This window comes from Hemicordylus capensis, chromosome 2, assembly GCF_027244095.1.
Source record: "Hemicordylus capensis ecotype Gifberg chromosome 2, rHemCap1.1.pri, whole genome shotgun sequence".
NCBI lineage: Eukaryota > Metazoa > Chordata > Lepidosauria > Squamata > Cordylidae > Hemicordylus > Hemicordylus capensis.
The window spans coordinates 376,785,252-376,812,142 of NC_069658.1; the positions used below are offsets into that span (position 1 = coordinate 376,785,252).

At 42.4% G+C, this 26,891-nt stretch overlaps 1 protein-coding gene across 5 annotated transcripts; it reads left to right on the forward strand.

Moving 5' to 3' along the window:
• Positions 1-3,855: 3,855 nt before the first annotated feature.
• CCNJL (cyclin J like) lies at positions 3,856-26,501 on the forward strand. 5 transcript variants are annotated; one of them, XM_053301211.1, is made up of 7 exons: positions 3,856-3,926; positions 4,024-4,289; positions 8,010-8,119; positions 16,774-16,984; positions 20,011-20,310; positions 21,825-21,984; positions 23,355-26,501. In XM_053301211.1, the coding sequence occupies exons 2-7, from the start codon at positions 4,286-4,288 to the stop codon at positions 23,797-23,799; spliced, it is 1,230 nt and encodes a 409-aa protein (XP_053157186.1). In that variant the 5' UTR covers positions 3,856-3,926; positions 4,024-4,285; the 3' UTR covers positions 23,800-26,501. The 5 variants fall into 5 exon arrangements, with proteins under 5 accessions (XP_053157186.1, XP_053157188.1, XP_053157189.1 ...); XM_053301213.1 differs by having other exon boundaries at positions 4,024-4,125; XM_053301214.1 differs by lacking the exon at positions 4,024-4,289 and having other exon boundaries at positions 3,906-3,926.
• The last annotated feature ends 390 nt before the right edge of the window (positions 26,502-26,891 follow it).

The following is a 26,891-nucleotide window of genomic DNA, read 5'->3' on the forward strand; positions in this document are numbered from 1 at the left end:
TGCCAGCTCCGTGACGGAGCCAGTGGGGGCTGGGGAGCTCGAGGGCCACGCGGCCCCCAGAAGCTCCAGTATGCCCTGCGCAAGTGCACAGGGCATACTGGGGAGACCCCCGGAGCCAGGAGACAGCTTTTCGCCTCCCCTCCGGGGGTCTCCTTATGAGTAGCCGCAGTGCGGAGCCGTGCTGCGGTTACTCACGATCGGAAAGCCCGGGCTTGCAGAGTGCTCGCTCCGCAAACCCGGGCTAAGGGGAGGGCTAAAAAAGCGGGCTAGCTGCTTGTAAGCCACCGGGCTCGCCTGTGAGCCAGGATTGCATGAACAGCAAAAATCGGGCTAGGCTCTCCTAGCCCGATTTTGGCTGATCATGAGAATAACCCCAATGTTTGGAACAGAGAAACAAAGATGGAACAAAGATGCTCACATTCTAGACAGAAACACAAGGGAGACACGAGCAACAGCCACTGGGGGAGATGCCATGCTGGGATGAAATTCCCCCAGTTAAATATAAGAGAGCCAAGCCTTTAAAAGGTGCTTCTTTGCCCAGGGGTTACAGAAGTTCAAGTAGAGCTTCTGCTGCCTACAAGTAATCTCAGTCACTGTCCTTATGCACTGGTCACATCTTATGTTCTCAATTTTGTAGGGCTGCGAGGCAAGTCAATTAAGATGCAGATAACTTCCCCTCTAAATCACAACAGCCACCAGAGCAAAGAATTTACCTGGTCTTTGCTCCCAGACCCAAGGAGACATGGACACACATCACTTTGATGAAATTGGCCACTTGTATTGAGCATTTAATTCATGCTGTGCCTAAAAGGCACTCCGCTGGGATTGGCACTCCACCCACCACAGTGAGGTCCTTAGCAGCTCGGCCAAGACCGTGGCCGTCCCAGCCTACAAGCCCATGGCACTAGCACCTTGGCTCCAGGTGGGTCCAACACTATAAAGCGGGTGAGCCCTTCTTCGCCGACCTAAGGTCAGGTCTCTGGCATCAACGCCACCCCTCCGATGCTGTCCAGCCATCCAGAAGGATGTTGTCTGCAGAGAAGTAGGAGTTGAGCCGCATCCCTGATCTGTCAAGCCTCAAGGGATCTGCCCCTCCCCCTTGAAGCCAATTGCTCACCTAAGGTGCTGCACCGATTTTCAGCTGTTTTCCAACGCACTGTACCTGCCACGGCAGGCTTGTCAACTCCCGGCGCCCACAGAACCCTGTGGTTTTCTTTGGTAGAATACAGGAGGGGTTTACCATTGCCTCCTCCCACGCAGTTATTAAAATTAGAAGAACATCCCATTAAAATTAGAAGAACAAGTTAAACGATGTCTAAATGTCCTTTTAATTTCAATATGATTACTTGGGGTAATTTTCCTCATCATGTTAGCCAATGTGATTTAGAAAATCCCCATTCTACCAGTAAGCACACACTGAACAATGGGGCAGGGGGTGGGGGAGAATCTACCTTTTAACTAACTAGATTGTAGTACAAACAGAGGGTAATTAAAGTGTGTGAATACATAACTGATCCAAATTCAGTGGCTGACAGAATGAGGAAAAAAGAAGTCCCATTGAAATTAAAGGATGCCTAACTTGTCCTTTTAATTTCAAAGGAACTACTTTGAGTAGTTTTCCTCTTCATGTCAGTCTATGATCTTAAGTATATAACCCTTACTAGAGATGCCAGCTCCTGACCCAGAGACAGAAAGGTTGTTCACGTGACCATTTCTAGTGAGGCTGGGGTGAAGGCAGGACATGATCTACCTTCCCTCACATGATCCTTGCTACTCCAGGATCACTCATGCCATGTGCCCACATGACTGGTGCACAAGCCTATCCCAGAGCGGCAGGGGAACACAGGCTGTGGCCTCCCACACCCCACAAGGCACCACGCAAGGAGTGCAGTGCATTGGGGAATTTACCCGCTGCCGGGTGCTCCTTCCACCCAGCTCCTCCCTCACTTTTAGCCCGGGGATAAAATCCGGGCTACTGATCCCAGCGATTCTCACAACTAGCCCTATCCGGGCTAGCGCTGCCCTACCTAGGCAAGACTGGTCATGAGAACAACCTCAGAGTCTGTTAGCAAAGAGGCAATGAGGCGTGACTTATGGAGTTACAGATGACGACTTCCAGCTTGGCCACACACAGCAAAGTTTTACTGTGGAGTCCAGCATCATCTGTACTCAGCCCATGTAGAGCGGCACAGAGCAATGAACACTCATGATGATTCTCAGCCTAACTAAAGACAAACTAAGCAATCCCAGAACTAAAAAGGAATCTTCTTTTCCCCCCAATGTTGAATGTTAAAACCACACTATCGACAATTGGGCGGGGGGGAGTTATGATAACCATTAGCTGTGGCTAAGAACAATAGTGTTTCCTTTGGGAAACAACTTTGCCAACTTGAGTGAGGCACTGAATGAATGTTTTGCTAGATCCTTGCGAGTCCAATAATTTTGTACTGAAAATCTCACCTAAAACTAGTTAATCAGTAAAGATAATATAGAAGTAGATGCAATTTTAATCTTAACCAAATGCATCAATTTCCCCTCAGAACTGACAGTTCTGCTTCATTCAGTTGTACAGGACTGATAGTTGGCTGCAGAACTCATCTCTCCCTTGAGGATTTCCTGTCATGCATTTGTACAGTGCCACCTAATGCCTAATCATATATGATGGTATCTAAATTTTCCTTTGTAGGAAGTGGTGCCTCAGTGTATGCCCCATGACCTTGTCTACTTTGACCCTCAACAATAGGATATTGCAACCAACTGTATTTTCACAAGTAAAAATAAAAATGATTTTTTTTAGCATGCTGTGTATGTACACATGTGAATAATCATAATACAGTGTTCAATTTACAAGGTTGCAGCTTTTCAATCAGTTGAGGGTCACTGTGCAGGAAGGTGGTTTCCATTTGCATGTCAGCCTTCATGAACCTTTTGCACCTTCTGTGAAAAGGTGAAGAACATTGTTTGCTTACCCCACCCCTCCAGTACACTACTGCTCGCGGTGGCTCACAACCTTATTGTTTCTATATCACATGGGAACCACTTGAAGAACATTATTGGTTCTCCATCCACCATTATTAGCCCAGAGTGCACCTGCATTCAGAGTGGGGCCTTCCTAATTCAACCTGAGCAGGATCTAAAATTAACTGAACGGAAATCAGAAAACTTGTTGAGTGCATGCACGCCTTGGAGAGAACAGTGTTAATGTCCTCATATATTCATGGGTGATCCTGAAAGTGACTTTTAAGTTCCTTCAAAATTGCCTTACATCTTTTCCAGGTTAATAGTTAGGGCTGAGTTCTTTAAAAAGGGATTTCTATTCCAAAGTATCCCATATCTATCTATGTGGTCACTAAGAGTCGACACCGACTTGACGGCACTTATTTATTTTATTTATTTTTATTTATAACCCGCTTTTCCTCTGAGGAGCTCAGAGCAGTGTAAATGCTTATTTTTATACTCACAACAACCCTGTGAGGTAGGTTAGGCTGAGGGATACTTGACTGGCCCAGAGTCACCCAGTGAGTTTCATGGTTGAATGGGGATTCGAACTCAGGTCTTCCCGGTCCTAGTCCAACACTCTATCACTCAGTTCCAAAGTAAGGAACTCTATGTTCACGATGCATTGTCATGTGTCTTCTCAGCAAGTGAAAGTTTCCTTTGGTTTTCTTAATTGGTTTGGCTTTTATTTTGTTCCCACAATCTTCCAAGCATATTGGGCAGCATTCATACCACAGGAAGAAACCTGCAAGTACTCACAGCAGACCCAAGCAAGGAGTCCAGAGTCCCTGGCATGGTGAGGGCATACCTTTAAGCACCAGGGAGACTTCTACTGGGTGTTCCATGATTCTGTTGTTTTGACAGTTGGGCAGTTGTTAGGCGTTCTTGAAGACAGAAGGAGTTGGCCCTTTTTACAGAGCTCATATCTGGTAACAATTTAAATCATTCTCTCTCTTTCCCCCACCCCTATATATGCATGCGTTACTTAGTGATAGCTCATATAAGATTGTTACTTTAAATGAATAGGCAAGAGAAACCACCCCTGGAAACAGATTGCTGCTGAAGTCTCAAACTGCTGTTGTGAGTCAACCCTGCATGGAAGATACCTCCAGGAGAGGGAGAACAACAGTAAGAAGAAGAACCAGTGGTGGAGAAAATATGGGCAAAGGCCAGCTTGGAGGAAGGGCCTCTTGGGATATCTAATTCTTTCTATCCTCTGGCAAGAGTAGTTTTGGGGTGTGGACAGTCACAGAGGTCCCTGCTCAGCTATGAAGATCACTGGGTGATCATGGGTCAGTAACTATCTCAGCCTAAACTTCCTGGCTTCCAGGAATGTTGTGAGGATAATATGGGTGCAATAACCTGTAAACCATTCTGAGCTCCTTGGAGTAAGGATGAGAAATAAATGCGATTAAAAATGCAATGCAATAAAGTTGATGAAAAAGGCATGCACCATTTTCCTACAGGACAATAATCCATAACATGCCAGAGCAAAGAGATTCGGCCTCTGTTTTGCCTGCCCTGTGTCACATTAGTGTTTATCTGATGAAAACAGTGATAATGTTTGAGCTGCAATCATCCTATCAACACTGTTGATGTGTGGGCACTTCTGAGGTATAGTGCAGTGAGCCCAGAAATCAAAGTGGAGTACATGTTCCCCACCCCCTACCCTGAGCATCCATGATGTTACACTGTAACCACCTGCTGAGCAAAGAGGCATCTTTTTAAAGTGGTGATTCTCTTTATTGAGCAGGGGGAGAGTAACTGGCCCTATCCATACCCAGCACAGCACCCCTCCAGTGGCTTTTGCTGGTGTCTCCTCATGTTGGGTTTTGTTTTGTTTAGATTGTGAACACTTTGGGGACAGGGCACCATTTTATTTTATTTATTTATTTATTTGTTTGTTTACTTATGGAAACCATTTTTATAGGTTTACAAGTACATCAGGGATGTTTCACTTTTCATTCCGCCGCACCCCACTAATCCACTCTCAGCTCTTGATCTTCTATCACTCCTCAAAGATGTGCCTAAGACTCTGTGATCTAATGGCATCTGATTCCAGAGATTGTTTTCTGTCTGTGTATGTGGCATTGTTATTGTGGAGAGGCAAAGGATCTCCTGCAATCCACTTTTAGCAGTAGATTTTATAATAAAGAAGCAATTTATAAGAAAATTGGTTATACCTGCCCTGAAGACTAAATGGATATACTCATAATTCCCTTGGGGGAATTATTGGGGAGGATGTTGTTAAGAATCTCTTAATTTTCCACTGAGTTACCAAACTACAATTCCCAGGGTTCAGTGTGGAGCACCCCAATGATATGCCCTATAATGGACTTGTTCTTTTTGCAACTGAAAATGTTGAAGTTGCAATCTTGAGACAGAACTGAAATATTGTCAAGAAAAAGCATCACCAGGCTCCAAGTTTCTAAAAGCTTGAAATACAGAAGCTGAGATTCTGTCTACAGTTTTCATTTATCCTTTCATAATGAAACACCTCTGGCAGCTGGTGATGTGGCTTGTGTGGTACCTATTTGTGCTTTATTCAGATGTATTTGATAGAGCATATCTGCACAGGATTTTCTTCAGATCAGATGTACCCACTTAGCAATCCAATCCCTATAACAAGTCATCTGTGCCCTGATCCGGGCCTGTGCTGCAAGTCGGACAATGAGAAACAATGAGGCAAACAAAGACTTACTTGAAAGAATGAGCCAAAGTTACAGCGCAAAGAGGGAGTATGTTAGTCTCACAACAAACCTTATTTTTTCTGTGGGGTGACTTTTGGCTATCTCCAGTTTGGCATTAAACCAGTGTTGAAAGTGGTACTTTAGAGAGTTCAATTCAAAATCTACCTCTTGCCAACTTTTCTTAACAGAGACTTGTGTCTTCAACAGGTTTAGGAGAAGGAATTCGACAGATGAAGCTTTTTCTATTATGATACCTGCATGCTGGGAAAAGTCTTGCTGAATTTTTGTTTCTAACACAGCTAGCAGATGAAGCCTTGCTACTAAGCACTGCTTTTTAGAGGACTCCTCCTGCATGTTTGTCTCTTTGAGATTTTTACAGCACACAGCTATATAGGTTTACTCAGAAATAAGTCCCACCAAGTTCAACAAGACTTATTATCCAATCAGTGTGCTTAGGACTAAGGTATCTAGTTTCAGCCATAAAGGCACTATGTGAAAAGATTCAATATAAGATAGTAGCTGTCTGGTCTTTTTGGGTGAATAATTTCACCACATTTCCCCCATCTGTAAGACAGGGAAATAGTGACTTTCTGCAAAGGTTGATGTGAAAGCAAATTCAATAAATAACATTGCAAACATTATCAGTTTCATAAACTAGGAGAAGGAGAAATTACCACACAGACGCCCTGTAAATTGTTCTTAAACTCTATAAGGTGACAAAACAAAATTAAATCAAAAGAGTATTGTTCATGCTGACATTATAATTAGTGCGATTGTCAGGCTCAACATCATTGCTGCTGATCACGCTCCTACCCATAAATCTTCCCTTATCTGGGCTGCATGCCTCCTGGAAGGTGAGAGAGAAACTTTAATCACGAAATCCTTTCAAGGCACGGCAGGAGACCCACGTATTAAGACTCCAGAGCTGCAAACTGTGTAAGGTTAGGCGGCTTCGGCTGAAATGGTATTTCAAGCAGCAGCCAGCCTAACTGTGCGTATGGTTGCACAACCTTAGCTGAGATCTCGCTCCTCCACCATGATCCCGTACACGAGGAACCCACGAACGAAGGAGTCTCTCGGAGACTCCGTGAACCAAATCCGGCAGGCCAAAGCGCCGTAGAAAAAGGAAAAACGAGAACTACAACACCCAGAGGCTCTGTAGGTTGGAAAGTGTGCGCATGCGTAGTGTCAAATTGGTGGTGTGTTATCTCTGCGCTGAATGCGAACTACTTCCTCTCTATCAAAAACGGGGGCGGGGGGAGGGCACCTTTTCTCGACCTGTGCATGATCACCCTGGGGGCATGCATTCAACTTTGCCTTTCCCTCCACCCTCCAAACGCTAAATGGGGAGAAAGGAGGTGGAGGGTGTTTTCATTTATTTATTTCCCCCCATTTTGGGTTGGAGGAGTATTTTTCCAGCCGGAGTAGCAGGCTACAGATAGGACAAAGGCTGGCGACCGCAGTTTGGGGGGTCAATCGGCAAAGGTAACAGCTGCGCGGCCGTGTTTGCAACGCATAAGAAGTTGGAGTTGCAAGGGTGGGGGCGTGTAATTGTAGCTTTTTGTCTGTCTGTTTGTTTGTTTTTAATAAAATCAGGCGGAAAATGATTATGGGAAATAAAGTTTTAAAAATTCTTAGAGGGGGTCTGAATTAGCCGGAGAGTCCGGGCATTTCGTGCCTTGCAGAGATTTGTGTGAGAGCGATCGCGCGGGCGATCGAGAGATATGGACCTTTTAAAATATCTCTCCTTAAAGAAGGCGGAGTAGAGGAAGGCTTTTGTGTCAGTCGAGCAGGAACCGGCAAATAGTGGTACCTTGTATTTAAATGGAAGCTTCCGTACCTTATTTTCAGCACACACACACAAAAAGTGGGGGTGGGGAGGCGGAAATGTTGCTGGGAACATGCTGGTAAAGAGAGGTTGATTTGGACAAAATTCTTCGGGTGAGTTCATATAACAATCTGTTAACAAATTTGGCGGTGGATGAAAAATCAGGTGTTTGGTAGGCTGATATTGACGCCTATAGGAAAAGGCTATAAGTAGTTACACTGGTCATGTGATGTATTTCTGTTACATCCTACTTAAAAATCCACTGTGTTTTTTCTTCTCTAGGACCCAATCAAAATAACTAAATAGCCCATTCTGTGCAGGAGTGTGCATATTAAATCTGTTGATTTCAGCAGGTTAAGTGCACCTAATTGTAAAGGTTTAGGCTGTTAGGCTACAATCCTAAATGGACCTTCTGGGGAGTAAGTGGGGTTTGTGGCATTATACCTCTTCTTTTGGTCAATCTCTCTCTTTCTTTTTTTCTTTCCCTTCTCCAGACACTGCCTTTTCCCCAAGGCGACATTTTTGGATGGGAAGTATAATGATGGAAGAGCCATGGTGGAAAGGGGACCTTGCTGCAGAGATTCATCGAACTCTGAGGCTGAAGGTTGGATTAAATTAGCTGCCTTCTCTCTCCACTCCTACCTGTTCTCTCAGTGTTTTATTCAAAATGTCTTCAGTGGTGTGCAGTTGTTACAGCCAAAGTGCTTACAAAAGAAAGATTCTGTAATAGTTATTCTTTCCCTCTCATAGAAAACTATATGTAGTTGGAGATATATAGATATATATTAAATGATCTATCATTCAAATCCTGGAAACACATTCATTGAATCAAATATTTTTCTATGTATTTACATACATACATTTTCGTGTGTTAACAAATTGTTTCTCGAGGTGAATGTTTGCTCTTATTTTACAGGCTAATAATCTGGCCTACTTTTTCAGGTCTTTTGGGAAAGCTTTGAATGAATCTCATTGATTAAATAACAAGTTAGTATTGGTGTAGGTATTTTAAAAATGGAGGGTTTGGAGAACAGAATGAATCCCATAGCCTTAGTCACTTATTTGGAAGCAAATCCTATTGTAATCAACAGAGTTTGCTTTCAGTGTATAGCTGTAATTCATTGGTTGTTTTTCTGGGCAAGATCAGGGTAACAGTGGGAAGGCAGTGTGAAAGCTTGTTCTTGCCCTGTACTGTAATGGGGGCACATTCATGCTGAGAAGGATATGTGTGAAAGAGGCATTGCTTTGCAGATGTGTCACTGAGTTGAGGAAATGCTGACAAAGTTCTTAGCTTTGGTGATGGCTCTGTCCTGGATGTGTGTGTGTGAGAGCGCTCCTGATGTTTGCAGAAATGTAAAATAGCTAACTTTACAGGGGAACAGAGAATATAATATTCAGCATATTGAACAGCATATTCAGTTTTGATACGAGATTCTTGCATTCAAATCTCTTGATAGCTTTGTTACTTTTAAGAAGAATTAGTGAGTTGCAAAAATGCATCTTTGAGAAGATGTCACAAATTTGGCAGGCCACTGCATATGGTGGCGCTATATTTGGTGGTTGTGGCACCATGTTTAATGCAGGTACCTCATATTGTTTAGGCCTGCTGCAGATAATAAGCCTCGGGCTTATTTTGTCTCATCAGATGTTTTGCAATATATTGCTGGATGATGTCATTTTATTAACAATTTTTTGCCGATAGTGTGGTCTATGAGAATGATTGTCCCAGTTTGGGATTATGTCCCAAAGAGGATGCTTGGATGAACACTTGAAACTTTGATTGCATAAGAATTCTTTTCTACAAAATTATTTATTGAAGTGATATAGTACTACAGTAAACATCCCATCATCCACCTGTTTCCCCCAAGGATAATATCTCTGACCTCTCATTCTGTCTTTTCATTGAAACTTCAGCAGGGTATAGGCAGATGCCAAACAATATGTAGTTATTGGGAAACGAGTACATCACACATCATATGTTGACTGTGGATGGGACAGAAGTGATGGCTGGGGGAGGTCCTGATCTGACAGCCCCTCCATCAAATCACAGCACCATTGTCAAATTTGACAGGGAACTGGGTAGGAGTGGGGGGGTGACTATTGTTGCCACAGTGTAAATGTGGAATGAGACTGAACCTAACCCTAAACAAACCTTCACTTGAGGGAAATGATTTACAACTCAAGAGCTATTTAACTGGCTGCTAGTGAATATTGTTGGCAGCCTGCCAGGCCTGCTCAATTTAGGCCCCCCCAGCTGTTTTTGTACTACAATTCCCATAATCCCTAGCCACAGTGGCCAGTAGCCAGGGATTATGGGAGTTGTAGGCCAACATCTGCAGAAGGGCCAAAGTTGAGCAGCCCTAGTCTTCGCTCTAAGATAGTTGCTGCACTGCACTCTTGCACCTGAGCAAGCTAGTCAGTATCCAACCTTTTCCGTGCCATCTGGTCCCTCTGCACTGATTGTAGGCAAGTGTTCTGTTTGCATATGCTCTCTGTGCTTCCCCAGTGAGTTCTGTCGTGTGTTTGGAGAACTGGTTCCAAAGTCCCGGCACAGGCAGAGTTGGTGGGGGAAAGGTCTGACAGGAGCAGGGTGTGTGCCTGGGACTCTGTTTTGGGGGAATGTGAGTTGGGAGCAGGACCCTGCTTCCTGTCTGATTGGAGGGTGTGTCTGGGGATTCTGGGAGTTTGTAGTCCAACAACATCTAGGGGCCCAAGGTTAAGAAACCCTGCCCTGCACTATGCCTCTGGCCACTTAGGTTTGTCAACACCATGCTGACCATGCAAATGGCTTTCGCACATGTGCAGAGGCCATGTGTATGCCACCATCACGCGTGGGCTGTTGGGAGTGCCGCAGCAGCAGGAAGCTGCATGGAGCGGTGGCACATTGGTAAGGGCCTGCTCTGCTCACTTTTAAAGGTGCCACTCGCCAGCCTCCAGCGCTGCCCTCAAACCAGTTTGTGGTTTGGCTGAACCAGTTCGCAAAATTGGTTTGTATTCAAAACCTGTGCATGGGCTGAGGTTTGTGCACAACCCTAGTTGCAGTAAACCTTGAACCTGTGATTGATAGAAAGTACATGTTTTCTGCATGCTTTGCAGTGTGGACCTCCTCTCTACATATTATGCTGTTTGCTGTTGTGTCACTTGGTGAACTATTGGGAACTCTTCTCTCATAACATATGAAGCAGCCCCTTAGATGACAATATTTGTGAGCTAGAGGTTAATTGCTCTCAATAGCTTAGTCTGCACTTTCAAGAGAACGTCCCACCTGTCACGTTTATAGTTGCAGCTTTTCCATGCAAGCCAAGCATTTGTGTGGTGTGTTTTCACTCTGACCACTGAGTAGACAACTTCTTGGGATAACCTTCCCATAAACCCTTTCAAAATCAAATGAATGTACGAAGCTGCCTTATGTAATAACCTGTAATTGTTGTGCACCTTCATTGAAACAGAACCAAAGTACAGTATATCAAGTTGTTTCTTTCATAGTATATTGTATATAATTCATATAGTTATGTGTGTGAAACACACAAACTTAATTCTATTAAGTAACATAATAGAAGAAGAAGGGTATCTAGGTCCTGAAATTCCTGGGGAAAAGTGAGCCTCTTGCAAAGGCCTCACTTGAACAGCACTATACATGTGTAAGTGTTCTCAAGATATGTGCTATGGTAGCTGATTGTTTCTTTGGTTAAAGCTCTGGGGGTAAATATCAGGATTTTATTATGGCCTGATGCACCTGTCCTTTGAAATTAAGAGCCAAGTTTACAAAAACAAAACCATCTCTAAGAGTCTTGCCAAACAGAAAGATGTCTGATTTATATAAGGGCCACCAATTCATGCATTACATGCGTTCTCATATTGGGTGCATGCTCCAGGGATCCCGCCCCCAGTCAGTAAAGTCATGCCATATGTACCTGTGTTGTATGTCTTTTAAAACACATACATCTAAATCCTATTCAAGCATTATTGTAACCATGTGCACAGTTACAGTGCTGCTTCGTAAGCCCCCTGTATTATATAACTCCACCCAACTGCTGACCATCACAGGTGCAGTGTCTGAAGAGCATTTCTGATAATGGGGAGGATTGAGCCCCATTCACACATCATATTTCACACACACATGCATGTACAGGTCTGTATGAAAGTACAGTTATTCAGAACATGCCCAATGTATGTGTACACTTCCTAGCTGTATCCTGCATTTGAGGAGGGTTGTACCCAGGTTCACTTTTTAAATGAACAGATGTATGGGCAGAGGTGCACCTAGATAATTCTGGAGCCTGGACCTAGAGCGCCCCCACCCCCCACCCCGCTGCAAGTTAAACATCATCCCTCTACACTGACACAGACCGTGACACATGCAGTATTCTTAACACATGGGTTTGTTTTAGTGGTGTGCACGGAACTGTGGAGGTGCAGTTTGACGCCAGGGTGTGTGTGTGTGTCTCCCTTTAAGGGCAGGGGAGGGTGCACTTATTCCTCCGGCTGCTTTTCCCCCGCCCCTACTGGAGCGTAGTTTTTTTCAGAATCCATGGGGCAGCAGCGTACTTCCCTGCCGCCCCTTCCCCTGTTGTTGCCTAGAAATCGGCAGAAGTATGGGTTGCGCGTGTGCGCACGCATGTTGCACATCATGCGTGCATGTTGCCTGTGTGCACAGTGGTGAGCACACGCGCAGCCCATACTTCCTCCGATTTCCGGGCAACAACGGGGGAAGGGGTGGCAGGGAGGTACCCATGGATTTTGAAAAAAACAGAGCGCCGGCGGGAGGAAATTGGTGGGAGGGGTAAGTGCACCCTCCCCCGTCTTTAAAGGGAGACATACACACACACACACACACACACACACACACACACACACACACACACACCCAGGCGTCGAACCAGCAGAACTACCAGTTCTTTGAACCAGTTTGGATGCCCATAAAGGGACCGGTCCGTGCACATCTTTAGTTAGTTTGTTTGTTTGATTATTTATTGATTTATTTTTCACACTTATACCCCACTCTTCCTCCAAGGAGCTCAGCGCGGTGTACATGCTTATTTTTATACTAACAACCCTGTGAGGTAGGTTAGGCTGAGAGGTACATGACTGGCCCAGAGTCATCCAGTGAGTTTCATGGTTGAATGTGTATTCGAACTCGGGTCTTCCTGGTCCAACACTCTAACTTCTATGCTATGCTGGCTCTCCTGAGGCCACAAACCGTAACTGCACTCATAAGAATGTAAAAATATAAAACAGGTGTATATATATGCAAATATGCATTAGCAGAAACATTTCAACATGCAATTTAACATATTCCCATCCCACATATTTCTTTCCTCTCTTCCTCCTCCTTCCTCGTCTGTGTGACCAGTGGTGCAGGTCACAATCGCACTTGGCCGTATGGCACAACAACCATACCACTCAGGATAGACTAAAGAGGATTTGGGGGGGCCCAAGAGGATGTGGAGGCTCTGGATTTCGGCCCTGAAGTCCAGGATAAGAGCACCTCTGTGTACATGTATGCAAACACCTGCACCCATATACATGTAATGTCTGAATAGGGCTTTAGCTTTTTCCCTCTTCAGACAAATGCTGTACTCGTAGTCAGCGAGTGGTAGTGTTGTATGCTGTTCATCAGTGTGAGGGGCACGGCTTACCAAGTAGCACTGTAACCGTGTACATGGTTACACAATTAGCTCTTGAACAGGGCTCCATCTTCTTCAGTACGTACCTATTGGGAAAGACACACAAGTGTCCCTGAGACTTTAGCAAAATACAATGCCTAACACGTTGCCTTGTTGCAGATCCCTCAAACATGATTGTTCTTTATTTTCTACAACTACTCAACACTCCAGACAAAAAAAATTTCATCTTCTTTTTAGTTTTGAATGTGTAACATCTGAAGTTGCCTAGACATTAAATAATTGAATCTGCTAAATTTACTTCTGGAAACAAAGAATTCTGTCTCCATTATCCCTCAGATCTCTCTGCATTGTTTCTGGTTGTGCCCAGTGTCTTTTATGATGTGATTTTATTTCTTAACTTTTGCTATTATTCGGAAGATCTGCTTATGTTTCATCCTTTATTCACTTTGTACATGATTTATTGAGGCATAGTGAGTAACAGATGGGTCTGTGCTTCACAGAACTTTGGAGCATGTAGGGATTGTTAAAGCTTGCATTGCTTTTTGAAGTATTAAGTTGCAGTCATGTGGTCACTGCAGACAGGTGGATCAGTGAGAGGAGACATCTGAGAGCAAACAAAACTGTGCCTTAAAGTTGTAGCAATCTATGGGTTTAGGGGTTTGTGTAAGCTCTTTAAATAAATTAATAATATAACTGCTTTTCAACAACAACAAAAGTTCTCAAAGTAGCTTACATAGAGAGATAAATAAGATGGCCCCTTATCCCCAGAGGGCTTATGTCTAAAAAGACACATACAATTGACACTAGCTACAGCTACTGGAAGAACGCTGTACTGGGGTTGAATAAGGCCAGTTGCTCTCGAGAATCACCACTTTAAAGGGTGTTTCTTTGTCCAGTTAGCAGAGGTATTTCTAGGCAGACGAAATAGACGCAAATAACATTTTTAAAAAATTCCAAGCAAATACAGTATTCAGAAAACATCTGAAAGGAGATTCTCAGTGAAAAATCATGTCCAGGGTGTACTGTAGCCTAAATGCTTATTAACCTATTCAGCCAAGCTGAGGTTGTGGAACAGTGCACCTTCCTTACTCCTGTTGCCTCCGTGTAGCACATGCCTGATTTAGATATGTCACATGCAGTGAGAGAAGGAGGATGTGTGGTCCTGTGCCTACCTTGTATCTAGTATACTGGTGCATGGTTTGCGGGATGTGTGTGTAGACCCTTCTTTAAAGCAGAATTAAAGTTGCAATGCATATTTTGTTCAATAGTTAAATCCACAAATGAAAATGTGTGCTAAACCAGCAAATGCATGTGTGATACTATTGTGCTTTACAATAATCTGTGCAGCACTACCATATTTACCTGAATCCAAGACTAGGTTTTTCCCAAGTTCTTTGATGTTAGAAATTGGGCGGGTCGTCTTAAATTCAGAATCCGCTTCCTTTCCTGTAGACACAAGTATAACCTATATTTAAGCCATGTTTTTTGTGATTTATACACAGAGGCTTTTCCCTCTCTAGCTCTTTCTTTGATTGCCCAGTGTGCATGGTTTGCAAGTACCAGATATGAAGAGTTACGGAAGTGCAGCATTAGTGTACTCGAATGTTTAATACTGGAAAAATCAGTTCATTATTCTGAGATTCTTCTCACTTCCAACCATTGTTGCTATGTAGAGTTCTGTTCATTTGAGGGGGAAATGTAAGGGTGACTCTTTAGTTATACACTGAACATTTTGGGGCTCTACAGTAACTGGAAGATATCCATATTCCAATGCTATGGAAAGGTTTGATTTTGGACAACCTTTCCATAATACTGGATCCTTCAAATTCCGTTCTATTTTTATTTACAGCTGATAGACAAAAGTTCTAATAGACAAAAGTTCTAAAGTATTTCATTCCTGAATGGAATGTTTTGACCTTAAAAACCTCCAGAAGCAGGCTGTAGAGGTCAAATGAAATGCTGTTGCCTCTTGAACCAGGACTGGATGGTGCCATCTAATTGTTTGGAAGTATGTCTGGTGTCTACATAGATAGTTAAGTGTATTTTACCTGATATGAGGAAATGGGTCCTTCTGACCATTACTTAAATATTTACATTGAAGTCCTTTTTTATCTTGCAGTATGGAAGGTACTTCATGAACTGGCTTTCCTCTTATTTAGGGACTCAGCCCTTGAATACAGCAGAACTGTTGGTGAACATCAGCTTTAGATTCCAAAACTGGACAAGCCCTTTAATTATTTTCAGTTCTTAAGTTAGTGGTCCCTCCATTATTTAATAAAGGAGCCAACTGTGGCAGATCAACTTTGTTTTGGTCTTGCCTGTGTTGCAACCCTTTGCTTCACTGCCTAACGCCTACTGCTGGGTCTAAACATATGGCTGAAGTAATCCTTGCACATGAATTTTAACATGAATATGCATAATACCAATGTTGTAATATCTATGTATGAAGTGTTAAATTTGCATATGTTTCAGTTCTGTTTTCTTATAATCGCCAAATGATGGAACACCTGTACTTTGGTTTAAAAAACAACAGCTTGGGAAAATAGGATTAGAGTAAGAACCTTAATGCTAAATATTTCACTACAGAAAAAGTTGAAATCCTCCCCACCGGTAAATAAATCCAAGAGACCCAATTTGTCTGCCTAGTTCTTGTTTTATAAAGACTTCATGTGAATCGCATGTTATATAAGAATTATGTGGACAAAAATATGTGGAAATACTCTTGGGGCTAGCTTGGACTATACCTCCCTGGCCCACACAGTTAAAAGGGGACGTGCTGAGTGTGCACCCATCGTGACAGCTTTCACAACATCACCACACTCTCCCAGTGCCCTCCTTATTGAATGTAGAGGGCTCTTCATTTGAAGGGCCGTTCTCACATGCATGCTCTAAATATTAGTTTAAAGTTAAGTTTGGGAGTGCATGTATTGCAGCCATTCAGATGAACGCCAACCCCACCCCCACCGTGCAATAGAGAGACATGCCAGGAGGGCATCAGGACATTGTGAACGATGTCACAGTGGGGTGGCACTCAGCACATGCCGCCTTTAGTCACGTGGGCCAGGGAGATATTGTCTGAACTGGCCCCAAACAGCATGAGCTGTGAAAGGTATGTTATAACAATAATGCCTATTCAGACACTTTTACAAGGCACTGTTAAAACTACAGACATACTTGGATACAATGTCTGTGCAAGCACATGGGCAAGCCCCACCCACACCCACCCTGATGTGCTTTTAAACATCACCACCCCTCCTCTCCACAAATAGTATTTGTCTGCTGAGGTAAACACTGTACATGGGGAGAAATCCTTCCTGTGATTAACAGTGTGCTCTAAGTCATGCCTGAACAGGGCTCTTCCTTCTAAAATGAGACACCGTTGGACTTCGTTCTGAGTAAACATGAATAGGATTGCATTGCACATGACAACTCTAAAGAATGTAAGTGACTAGCACAAGACTGATTGATTGCCTTTCGAAACATATTGGGTATTGTACAGGAAGAGCTGGATAACCGTTTGTTACTCTAGTTGCTAAGCATTTGCCAGAACAGATGGTGGATGCTAAACTGGATATTCTGGAAAATGGATATCCATTTTAATACCCCTTCTCCCTCCTTTGTGTTGCCATAGGAGCTGAAACTGCCTGTGTACAATGCCCATTCTCCCCAAATCAGGATGCGACGTTATTTTGCTGACCTCTTGGCTATCCTTAGCAGCCGCTGCCAGCTCTGTCCCACAGCCCGGCACCTTGCTGTCTACTTGCTGGACCTCTTTATGGACCGCTATGATATCTCTGTCAAACAGCTCTACGTCATCTCAATTGCTTGCCTTCTCCTTGCAAGTAAGCAAGCTTACTGATGCATTAACATTGAAACTTGTTTGCTAGGAAAAAAACTTGAGAAAAGCAAGTGGAAGTATTCGTTTTTTTGCATATGACATGTCTCTTAATTGAACGTTGGTAAAAGAGAACGGGGGAAACAGGAAGGCAGCACCAAAAAACGAAGCCAAAAAAGAAATAATGGTTGGTGCAGAAAAATATATGTATATTGCAGCATCCCAACGTCTTTTGAGCTATATGTTCTTCATCAGGATGTACATAAGAGAATGAAGAGTGGTAAAGTAAACAAAGGACAATACATGAACTAAACAGGAGATATAGTAAAATGGGGAGGAATAGTTAAGGGTTAACCAGAATCTGGTTAATAAAAAAGCAGGTACTGACACAAAATTGGCTATTTTCATAAATACCATCCATAAAAACTGTCAATAAGGAACGTATTACATTTAATCTGTCCAGGTTGTTCCTCAGACAGGATCTACCTTTCACTGTTCTGGTGTGTGACCGATTAGCTACCTCATGTTTGTACTAGTCATCCTACCAGTCTGTTGTGTGGTCCTGACCAGAGCTGCTACAGACATAGAACTTGTCTGGTTGTTAAGGATTGGCATTGTTTCTCCTTGGGGTGCTGTCATGGCAGTAAAAAAAATACTTACATAAATTTGTTAGACCAGGCCTTGATGAGGGTAGCCATAATGGTCTGAGGCACAATCTTGAAAGGAGAGAAGTCAATGCTCCTCATAAAACAACAAAAGCAACAGAAGCTGCCCATTGTGTCATGTCTCCTATCCTTCCTCAATCCATGATCTGCCCTTTGTGCCTGGCTTTTGCAAAAAGGTCTTTTTCACATATTAATTTAAATCTTGCAAGGCTTGGGGGGGAAAACCAAGCAGAGGAAATGTGTAGAACATAAAGGGGAAAGCTCTTGGCATCTGCTACAGTAGAATCTGGGTGAGGTTGTTTGGAGGTCTTTCTTCCTGGGTATCGGGCTCAATTTAAATGATTTTCCTTCTATTGGAAGGACTATAGTGGATTTTAAATAACACATCTAGCAAAATATCCAGAGAACTGGATTAGACCATGTTATCTTTTTCTTCTGAAGTATGGTCTGTATAATAATCTATTGTTGATGTTCATTTATTTTAAGTTCATCTTGTACCTCTTTTTAAAATATGATTTTTGTAAAAGAATATGTTGCTATTAAAAGTCTTAATGTTAAAATAATAGCAGTAATTATTGTAAAATGGCTTAGTAGCCTAACCTACTTCACAGGGTCGTTGTGAGGAGAAACTTACATATGTAATACACCGTTCTGGGCTCCTTGGAGGAAGAGCGGGATATAAAATGTAAAATAAATAAATAAATTCTGTTGAATGCCATCTGAACAAACAATCTTTTAATAGAAGTAGTAGTTACTGTGGATGGGTGGGGAAGGAGATGAGGTGTGTGTGTCCCACAAAAGTGCCAACAGAACAGCAGATTAAATGTCAATGTAATGTTTTGTATTTTAAATGGATAAAGACCAAGGCTGTGTAATACATAGTGGTTAAGAAGGCAAGAGTACTTGCATTTAGATCAGTTCAAGGCTGTATACTTCAGTTCCTGCATCTTTACACTAGCAACCAACTGCATAATCAAAGATGCTGTAGTTCTTCAGATTGCCTTCTGTCAAGCTTTGGGTTCATTCTGGTTTTTTTATTCTGGCTGGTTAAGACAGTACAAACATCCAGTCTTAACATAGGAGCAGCATCCTTTTCTCCCTGAACCTTTTCATGTTGACATGTTGTTTTGCTAGCAGAAACCTGTTTACCACAGAATTGAGGCTCTTTGTATGTATAAAAATGTGAATACGTTCCAGCAAATCTGCTTAGATGCTTAGTAGAAGGATCACAGATGCTAGATTGTAATTTGGGATTGCTGGGGAAAAGCAGGTGTCTTGACAGCTGAGTTCTTGGTAAGCAAGAAAAGTTGGGCATCTGCTAAAGCTCAGTGAACAAAGTGAACACACATTGGTGGCTCTTTATTTTTGTATGGATTATTTTTAGGGTGATGACAGGTGGATGTTGATGTCTTTACAAGCCATTTATTTTTCTTTAATCCTGTGAAGAAATATACAGAGCAGTAATACTAGTGGAAAGCTCTAGCAGGTCATATCCTTGGATATAAATTAGAAAACTAGCAAGCTGTTTTCCAAAAAAAGTGAGCTTTTTAAAAAAAAAAAAAACGCCTAACGTAAATGTTATAATTTGCATGCACAGAATTGTGGAACTTTACATAATAATTCAGTATTTATGAATATTTACATAGTCTAGTTGAATTGTTTAGTAAACTTTTTGTCCTCTGCAATATGTACTTCTGACTCTTCTTTTCTAGCAAGCTGACCCAATAGGGCACATTTTTATTGACAAAGGAGTTGTCCTGTCTTTAACATAATCAACATTTTTTTCAAAAGTAATGCTTCAAATCTTCCAAAAGGTTTTGTAGGATATATTTAAATTGGATTAGCAGTTGGCAGGATAACAAACTTCTGAGTTAGACAGAACTTCTATCTTTTATGGTTGCTACAATGTAAATTATTGTCTGAATGCTAGCTCTCTGTTGCTGGCACCAAGAGAGCAACCATTCATAACTAACATGTACAGTTCTCCCTGCCCCCCCCCCCCCCGGAGGACATCTTGATAATCTTCTTCAAAATTCCTTCAAATGTTTTGCCCCAACAAGACCCTCCAAAGATCCTTAATTTGAGGGTGGGGGGCAAAAGTCATGGGCAGCTCTATTCATCACACATTTTCTTCCATGGCTAAGTGCTGAAAGTAAATTGAATGTTTTTCTGGAACTGACTTGCTGGTACTCTTCATTAGTCGGTCCCTTCATCTTTTGATTGCTGTCTCTTCACAACTTGTAACCCTATCAATAGCAATGACGAAGATTTCTAGCTGATTCCAGATCAGTAAAGTCTTGGTGATCTGGATGGAGGCAATGGGTTTGCAACAACTTGAATTCAGGTACTGATTCCTCTCTTCAAATAGGCAAATTTGAAGAAAAGGAGGACAAAGTGCCAAAACTGGAGCAGCTGAACAGCTTTGCTTACATGTGCAGCCTTAACCTGATACTAACAAAGAAAGACCTGCTAAAGATGGAACTGCTGATCTTGGAAAGCTTCAATTGGAACCTGTGTCTACCAACTCCTGCACACTACATCGATTACTACCTCTTTGCCTCAGTCAGTGAGAATGACCTTCACAATGGCTGGCCGATCACATCCATGACCAAAGTCAGAGCTTTCATGGAAAAATACTCTCACTATTTCCTTGAAGTCTCCCTGCAAGGTAACTTGATCCAAATGCCAAAGGGAGGCAATTGCTGTGCAGTTCATCCCAAGGCATCCCTATCTTGTTCCATCAGGATGACAGCACACACAGGAAAATGGTGTAATGAAAATACCACTAAAGGGTGTGTTCCAATTTAGAAAGGATATACTATCAAAAATGTAGGCTGAGAACCTGGGAAAGAAAATAAGATCTTTGCTCTAGGATCTAGAAAATAAGATCTTTGCTTGGTATGCCTATACCAAGGTATCTCACAACTTAAAGTACATGCCTGCACCTACTTGCCTCTGAACAAAAATGTCTGCCTCTAAAGAAGGCAGATTTCACGATTGGAGTACTGGGTGATGATGCCATGCATCTAATGCAGGCCTGCTCAACTTAGGCCCACCCAGCTGTCTTTGGACTACAACTCCCAGCCACAGTGGCCAATAGCCAGAGATTATGGGAGTTGTAGGCCAACATCAGCAGGAGGGCCAAAGCTGATCTATTCTAATGAGTCAGATGTCAGGCTTCAGAATGTGGTTCAGTTTAGGGTCCCTGTAACCAGTTGGTGGCGGGAGGTGGGGGTGGCGGTTTGTGGGTGTGTTCCCCGAGTACAAAAGTGATGTGTCCCCATCTCTGATCCTCCCCATCTCTGGCAATTTTCAAAAAACACCTGAAAACCCTTCTTTTCACCCAAGCTTTCTCAGCTTCCTAAATTGTGGGGTTTTAATTTCTGGTTTATTTTAAAATTCAAAACCCAATTTTGGGGGTTTTAATCACTGTAATCCTTTAATTGTTTTAAAATGTTTTTAAATTGTTAATTGTTATGTTGTTTTTAAATTTGTTTTAGCTCTTTACTGTTTTAGTGGTGTGTTTTTAATTGTAAACTGCCCTGAGCCATTTTGGAAGGGTGGTATACAAATCAAATAAATAAATAAATAATGTGGAATTCTGCCTTTATTCACACATGTACAGTGTGTGCTTAAGATTGCTGTACTAAACAGTCTAAAGTCTGGGAACCAAAGGCAATGGCATATGAAATACCTAATTAAGAGCCCCTCTTCAGATTTGAATGGTTGCCCATAAAGATTGTGTAAAGATTGGTAAAACTGCCGCCCTGTAACCAGAAGGTTACAAGTTCGATCCTGACCAGGGGCTCAGGGTTGACTCAGCCTTCCATCCTTCCGAGGTCGGTAAAATGAGTACCCAGAATGTTGGGGGCAATATGCTAAATCATTGTAAACCGCTTAGAGAGCTCCGGCTATAGAGCGGTATATAAATGTAAGTGCTATTGCTATTGCTTACCAAGAGACTACAATAGCTTTAGTGGCATTGCTGCCAAGAAATACTAACCTGGGTTTATTTCGCCTTTGGTTGGACCCAAGCTGTCATACTGTTACCAAATGGGATGTTTATACTTCACTTAAACCCACAGTTAAGTCCTCATGGAGACTTTGCTGCAAACCTTTGCATAGGCTTGCTGTCTGCGGATGGAGATGTTTATGGCTAATCTTGTAATTCTTTTCTTTCAGATCACATTTTTCTCTCCTTTCGGCCTTCTCTGGTTGCTGCTGCTTGTGTGAGTGCTTCACGCATCTGCCTTGAGATTTCTCCTTCTTGGACCACACAGCTCCAACTGCTGACATTTTATTCCTGGGAGCAACTTGCTCCATGCATTGAACTGATGCTCATGTAAGTCTTAACCAAAAACAGGGCATCTGATATGCTTTGCATTACAATTGAAATTGAAATGGTATTACCTGTCAATCCAATCCGAAAGCTGCTTTCAGTGTTATATAAAGCTCTTATAACATAATCTGAACCAACACACACACACACGTTCTTTTAGAACAAGACTGTCAGGTGTTTCCGCTTCTGCCACCCTCCCCTCACAGTCACCTTTGAAGCCTTCACATGCAGCTCCTTGTCTGCATCTGTCGTAAACAAAAAAGTGAAACTGGGCAATTGGAGATCCATGTGTCAGGACAGCATTATTGGGAGGAAAAGGAATGTTGCATGGTTGCCTTGGCAACATGATCCATCCATTCCCAAGATGTGCTTTGAAAATGTGCACATGACAAAAGCTGAGCAGGCTCTGGAAGCTCCGTGTGCAGAAGAGTTTTCTCCTGAATTTTCCTTTCTCTAAACATAGTTAGTCCCCTGTTAACTGAGCAAAGAGCCACCTTTTTAAAGTGGTGATTCTCTTTATTTATTTAGCAGGGGGAGAGTAACTGGTCCTATCCGTCCCCGGTACAGCATCCCTCCAGTGGCTGTTGCTGGTATCCATCTTGTGAGCCCTTTGGGGACAGGGAGCTATTTTATTTATTTATTTATATCTTTGTAAACTGCTTTGGGGATTTTTGTTGCAAAACGGTATATATTTCTCTTGTTATTTATATAAAAGCGGTATATCTTTCTCTTGTTTGTTATTTCTCTGTGTAAATCGCCCTGAACCATTTTTGGAAGGGCGGTATAGAAATTTAAATAATAATAATAATATTCTGCGACAATATCTATAATAACAGCAACAACATTGATAATAAAATTCAGCCATCCCAGGTCCTTGGGAAGGACTCGATGTCTGGATAAAACAAACCAGTCAATAACACCTGTCTGACTGTGTAAACAAGAAATAATAAAAATAATAATAATAATTTGCTGTATTTGTCATCATAAATAAGGTGCATTAATTAATTGCAAAGACATAAGCTTGCCCACTACTAATTAACTTCCTGCAGAAGTGATCACAGTTGTTTAGGACATGGCTGAATTGCTGGCCCATATAAAAAGGCCCAGTGGTCAAGATCCAGACCTTGATCTATTATTTGTTTAAAATAAACGTTAGGAAGCCAGGAGGATTCCTGCAGATGCTGGGGTTCTCAGGATGTTGTTGGAAACGTGGTCCTAAAATTTTATCAGACTATTGGAAGGCCTAGAGAAAGCATAGCTCCTGCTCCCCACCCACCCACCTCACCACAAAATAGGGCTAGAGGTTGAGTTATAACTGATTTTGTAAACACTATTTACTCTTAATGTTTTCCTGGTCTGTTTCTATGTCACAGAGCTCACGATAAGGACCTCAGAGAAGCCAATAAGGAAAAGGATCGTGTGGTGTTTTTGCAGCAGCAGCAAGCTGTGGGAAGCCTAGCCCTCCAAGCCCCTACTCAAGTTCTCTTCCAGCAGTCGCGGTATCCTCCCCTCGCTCAGCATTCAAGAGTCCTCTCTCAGTTCCGCTCTCCAATACAGGATCTGTGTTCTGCTTACCGAGATTCCTTGCAAGCTCCTCGGCCTAGTGGCCTTGCCTCAGGGAGTAGTGGTGGTGCATTGCATTCATACTCGAGGCTACAGGCCAGCTTTCAGCCCATCTTGCAAGCCGTGTCAATTCAAGGGCCTATCACTATGCAGGTAGCCATTTCCACAGAGCCTAGGCACTGCCTCTCTCTGACCTACGGCAGTAGCTATTTCAGTGGGCATCATTTGTACACAGCAGGCTGTTTCGATGGGTGACTGCAAAGGAATCTAGCAAGAGAAAATCGGTACATGTTGGAAGCAAAACCTCAATGGTAGTAAACTAAGTTGCACCTGCCAGAGGGGGAAAGAACAGGATTCCATGATAAAACAGCCTGGCAAGAATTGATTGAAACTAGTTTTTGGTTTAAAAGATGGGCGCCTTTCCTGCAAGAATTGACTTAAGAGGCAAAACTTTTGAGGGGGGCAGAGAAGAATGCAAAATGATATACCTCAACATTCAAAATGCTACTTTTTCAGTTGTCAAGAGGCGCTGGTGATCCAAGTGGTGAAGGTGGGGCTACATATCTCTTCTCTCCTCCCACTTTAGTATAGCTCCTTACAAAAGGCTCCAATTAACTGGACAATAATGCAGTGATTTAAAAATGTTACTATGAGTAAGGGAAGCTAGAGCAATGTCTGGGCATCAGATGTTCTTGTAAGATGACTCACCTGTGAATGTGTTTACAGTAGAAACTCTTAACACTGGAACTTTTTGTTGACACTAATAAGACTTGTTCGTTCTTGATACCTCTCAAGTTGTCTCTACAAGTCTGTGGAAAACTTAATGAAGAATGTTCCGTGCCTTGTTTTGACTGAACATTTCATAGATCGAGACATTAAACTAACACAAATGTAGAGAATCATCAGCCACTTTCGCCTTAAACTCTCTCTTGAAATTTGGTGAGGCATTGCTATACAAAACATCATTTTGGGCCTGACGTTCATAGTATTTTTCTTAAAATGCTATTTTACATTACCTCAACACTTAAAATGCTGCTGCCTTAAGCAATTAAATATCATTTGTTAGAGAAACATAGTTTACAAGTTATATCAGGGATTAATGTTTACTTGAAAATAATTCATTGAAGAAAAATTCCTTATTTTGAGGGAATTGCTGCCTTTTAGTGTAATATGCTAGATCTTGCAATCTGAGTTAGTAAATCTATAGGTGGAAAGACATGTATGTAAAAGGAGTGTTTTAAAAGAAAAAGAACCACTTTAAGATTAAGGTAAGGGAGTCTAAAGTAATGTTGGAAACTGGTCAGACCCATTGTAAGGTTACAGTCTTTGAACTACTAACTCTCTGGAGTAACCCTATAGATGTTGAGGGTGGATTGCTGTGCATTACAGCCTATGAAGACAATGCAAAGTAACATAAGGTCACAGCTTTCTTTAAGTCCTGCAGATGTACTGATAACTTTGAATGTCCTGGTCAAAGAGTGAGAGATTATTTCTCCTATATTACATCCAAAGGCTGGCTTCTCCTATACTTCCCGTTCTAAACACATCAGGTGGAAGTGGGACTGGAACCACACAATATGAGAAAAGCAAAGGGTTTCCAAACCTGTGTGTTCCTTGCAAGGTAAACATGGGACTGGGGGGAAAGGAAGACTAGGCAGGGAGGGTTACTTCCCTCATCAACCAATTTCCGCCTATAAATGCCTCTCAAGGCCCTTTTTGTGTGTGTGTGTTTGTGGTGTTCCTCAGCTCAGCTGGTCTCCAAATCATAGCTGAGAAGTAAAATGGCCTGGGAGGTGGGGAGGGTGGTTTCATTTGCACAGGAAAATTGATGGATGTGAGGAGGGATAAAAGATCCCTCCCATCACTGATTCTCCCATAAAGATGCCTGTTCCACCCCACATTTATATTACCTCAAATGCGGGTTTGAGAACAACTCATTTGCCAAGAGAGCATGCGGCACTGCCCCAAGTCCTATCGATTCAATCAAATTTAGGGCCAAACTAGATGTAACTTGGTTGTTCTGCCCTGTGTTTTTTGTTAGTCAGTAGCATCTGCAGAAGGACCATGGGGTTAGGGTTGCATTTGCCCCCACTGCAGTATGATACAGGGCTGCCATAGCTGCTATTTACAGATGCAACAAGTCCCCAATGTGCAGAGCCAGATGACTGAAATTGATTCTGGTTTGGCCCTTAGTTCCACTTAAGTGTACTCCAGGATCATGGCCTGAACAGTTTGGGTGAGATTAAGCTTCATGCTGGATTAGTGTGGGGGGTCCAGTTGCTTGAAGACTGCTGGAGTGTGAAATGCTCATTTGAGATGCAGCTATTGTCCTGTAGTCGCTGAAAGCCAGTATTGTTTGTGTGGAAGGTTCTCAGGACTGCAATACAAACTATGTGCAATATGCTTTTATTCTATCTGCTGTCCAGTGTGTGGTAGCAGGATGTTGGTCCTTCTGCTTTAAGTTATACTTGTTTGGTGAAAATTAATTTTTAGCGGGGGGGAAGAATGGGTTTGTTTTTAGGGCGGGGGGAAATCTTTCCCTCTTCAGAAGAAGCCTGTTTTGGGGACTGATGGTGTCTCCAAAGTGTATTGCAGTCTGGACATGTCATAATTTTAAGGTAATGTTATCTGTAGCAAAACGAGTAGAAGAGGGTTGTGTGTATTTGTTATAAATTTTAAGGTATTTTTGTCAAACAAAACAATAGTGTAGAATATGGAGTTTTCTTTTTACACTTCTTTGTATTTATATGCAACTTAATATCTACAAGACCTTGTTTAAGCAGACTTTAACCACCTAATTATGTAAAATACCACTGAGGAAGCTCTGGCTGTAGAATCCAGTATGCTTGTTTTTATTAGGCCCTATAGAGGAATCTTTCCCCCCTTATATGTTGACATTTTAAAGTCGCATTTCCATCTGAAGAGAGGTTATTCAATAAAAAAATGCAAAACATGAATGTGCTTGTCTGCTCTTCTTGTGCACTCTTCTGAGAAAAATAAACTGCTGACTTCTTGTTTGTCCACAAAGCAGGGCTTTTACTTATATATAACCAGCTTGGCTTACTTAAGAGCATCTGTATGTTAAGGGACCCTGAGCAACAACATGAGATGCAGCACAAGGGGAGGGGGGAATTCACAGGAAACAGATAGAGACAAGAAGGAGCTTTGCACTAGTCTGGATGTGATCAGTTTTTTGTATGTTCAGAAGCTGTACCTAAGTGGCAGGTACAGAACTACGGTTTACATTTCAAAGCATTGCCATTGCAGAATGAGTAGCTAGAGAGGAATTCTTGAACTGTCAACTGTGAAGGCCTTGTTCCTCAAGCCAGTGAGTTTGGTATTTACAT

What these genes read in the sequence shown, in the direction of transcription:
- CCNJL (XM_053301211.1), top strand. An exon ending in ATCGAACTCTGAGGCTGAAG is followed by an intron (nt 8,120 to 16,773) that starts GTTGGATTAAAT and finishes GTGTTGCCATAG; the next exon opens with GAGCTGAAACTGCCTGTGTA. An exon ending in TGCATTGAACTGATGCTCAT is followed by an intron (nt 21,985 to 23,354) that starts GTAAGTCTTAAC and finishes TCTATGTCACAG; the next exon opens with AGCTCACGATAAGGACCTCA.